Consider the following 2,442-nt stretch of genomic DNA (forward strand, 5'->3'; position numbering starts at 1 on the left):
CTTAGCTGTCCTCCCTGTTCTCAGCAGCCTCTGCCGTCCCTGGAATATAGACAGACAGACACCGTCCAGGGAAACCCAGCCAGACGGATTCTTTTGGGAGATCCTCCCCACCTTCCCTGGTATCCTGAGGAATCCCTCCTGTAGCTTCTCAGTCCAAGGACCATTAATAGGCCCATTCCCCTGCTCCCTGCCTCCCAGGACAGAAGGCCCTCTGCAGAGCAGTTCCGTGCTATAGGCTTCCAATCTGGCTTGAGACACCTACCTGCTCCCCTGCTGGGCTCCAATCTACTGCCCCCCCCCCATCTTTACACAGGGCCCCCTCCTAAGGCTGATGTTCCCAAAGGCTACGCGCCGAGCAGGAGCAGCCACTCGGAGCAGTGTGAGCCGCCGGCCCCTGCACTCCATGCCCCTCTATCCCCCTGACTACCTCATCGACCCCCAGATTCTGCTGTGTGACTACCTGGAGAAAGAGGTCAAGGTGCGTGCGGAAGGAGGCGAAGGGGTGAGCCCATTCTTGGGGTGAGGGGTGTAGGGGAGGAAAAAGTGTTCCTCCGCCCTCTTGGTGTCCCTGGCTGGTCTGGATATTAAACTGACAAATACAGACTCACAGGAGAAAAGCATCCGCGTTTTATTCAAGTGTTGCGTGTCCACAGGAGCCCTCACAGGAGAACGAAGACCCCCGAGGAGTGACCAGAGCAGGAAGCTTTTACGCCTCTTTGACAAAGAAACAATAACTGTGTGAAGAGTTGACGAGGCAGAGGGTTTCGGGCTAGGGCTAGGAAAGGGTGAGGAAGTAACCAGGTTCGTTTATAGAGCCTTCTCGGGCCTAAATCCACGTCTGCCTTCCTCCTGGTACAGAGAGGGCACCTCTCACACAGATTTATCTCCTGCTTTCAGGGGAGGGGAAGTCAGAATGTTTTCTCAAACTCCTTTGGCTCAAGATATTCTTTTTTAAAAATATATTTTTATTGATTTCAGAGAGGATGAGAGAGAGAGAGAGAGAGAGAGAGAGAGAGAGAGAGAAACATCAATGATGAGAGAAGCCTCCTGCACGCCCCACACTGGGGATCAAGCCCAAACCTGGGCATGTGCCCTGACCAGAAATCAAACTGGGACCTCCTGGTTCATAGGTCGACACTCAACCACTGAGCCATGCCAGCAGGACAAGATATTCTTAATAAGGTGCCATATTTGGGTGTAGCATGTCCTGGACCCATCAAGAGAGACCTTACCTACCTCTCCCCCACACCTACCCCTGAACAGCCCTGTCTCACACAAAGGAGACTCAGAGGAAAGAATCTGGGCGGCTGTGTCCCTGCCTCGTACTGTGGACCCTCAGCAAGTGACCTCCCGGTGCTTGGCTCAGTGTTCCCATCTCAACACGGGGCTCGGAACCTCCCCCCAGGGGAGAGCCGATGGGAAAGGGCTCTGTGTGCTCAGAAGCCGCACCTTCCTGTGAGATTCCTGTAGAGGCGTTGTTGTTACTCAGTGTCCAGGTCCAAGGAACCCAGTTCAGCAAACCACAGGGGACTGAGACCACTCAAGGGCTTGACTTCTATTTCAGGAACACCATGAAGGAGCAGTGAAAAATCCTCATTACCCAAGGAAGATTGATATGGGGTTAAGAGTGTCAGATTTAGCAAAAACAGTTAAATTTGAATTTCTGATAAACAAGTAATACTTTAAAAATATACATTTTTTTTTATTGATTTCAGAGAGAAAGATAGAAACATCAATGATGAGGGAGAATCATTGATTGGCTGCCTCCTGCACATCTGCTACTGGGGATCGAGCCCGCAACCTGGGCATGTGCCCTTGACAGGATCGAACCTGGGACCCTTTAGTCTGTAGGCCAATGCTTTATCCACTGAGCCAAACTGGCTAGGGTAGTAATACTTTTTTAGCATTAATGTATGTCCCAAATACTGCATGGGACTAAAAATATACTAAAACAACAACAACAACAAGCATTTGTTGTTTATGTGAAATTCAAATTTAACTGGAATCTTGTATTTTATCTGGCAATCCCATACAGAGGGAAAAGTTAACACTTAAAATTTGGGAACTGAAATTTCATACAGAATAAAAAGGAAAGGTTTGATTAGTTAAATCCACCTAGAAGAATAAAACTAAAAGTAACAAAAAAAACAACTTCATTCTTATATTGATGGAATAACATAAGTTAACTGATAGCATTAAGTTATAACTAAGAATGAATGAAGAATCAATTTATTGATTTGAGGCATCATTTTTCTCACAAAATGATGTCCGAGTTTGATACAACATTCATTCCTTTCTATTTGATTTCTGCAACAAGATCACAAAGAGGGTGAGTGACTTGCACAGTCAGTTGATCCTGGTGTTTGAGGTGGACAGAGCCACTCAGGTCAGTTCTTTCAAGCTATTATAGTGACTTTTGATTCCATCATAGCTAAATAACTG

At 47.3% G+C, this 2,442-nt stretch overlaps 1 protein-coding gene and 1 long non-coding RNA gene across 2 annotated transcripts in view; one reads left to right on the forward strand and one right to left on the reverse strand.

The window, feature by feature from the left end:
- Positions 1–2,442, forward strand: part of CCM2L (CCM2 like scaffolding protein) — a 14,859-nt gene that overhangs the window by 254 nt on the left and 12,163 nt on the right. Inside the window, exon 2 of the mRNA XM_023754490.1 lies at positions 314–478. Within this exon, the coding sequence (XP_023610258.1) occupies positions 314–478 (165 nt within the window). The remainder of the gene's footprint in view (positions 1–313; positions 479–2,442) is intronic.
- Positions 605–1,586, reverse strand: LOC111826186. Its single transcript, XR_002829457.1, has 2 exons — positions 1,450–1,586; positions 605–946 (listed from the first exon to the last, which is right to left on the reverse strand). It is a non-coding gene; the product is annotated as an uncharacterized LOC111826186 (long non-coding RNA).

This window comes from Myotis lucifugus, unplaced genomic scaffold (genome assembly GCF_000147115.1).
Source record: "Myotis lucifugus unplaced genomic scaffold, Myoluc2.0 scaffold_60, whole genome shotgun sequence".
NCBI lineage: Eukaryota > Metazoa > Chordata > Mammalia > Chiroptera > Vespertilionidae > Myotis > Myotis lucifugus.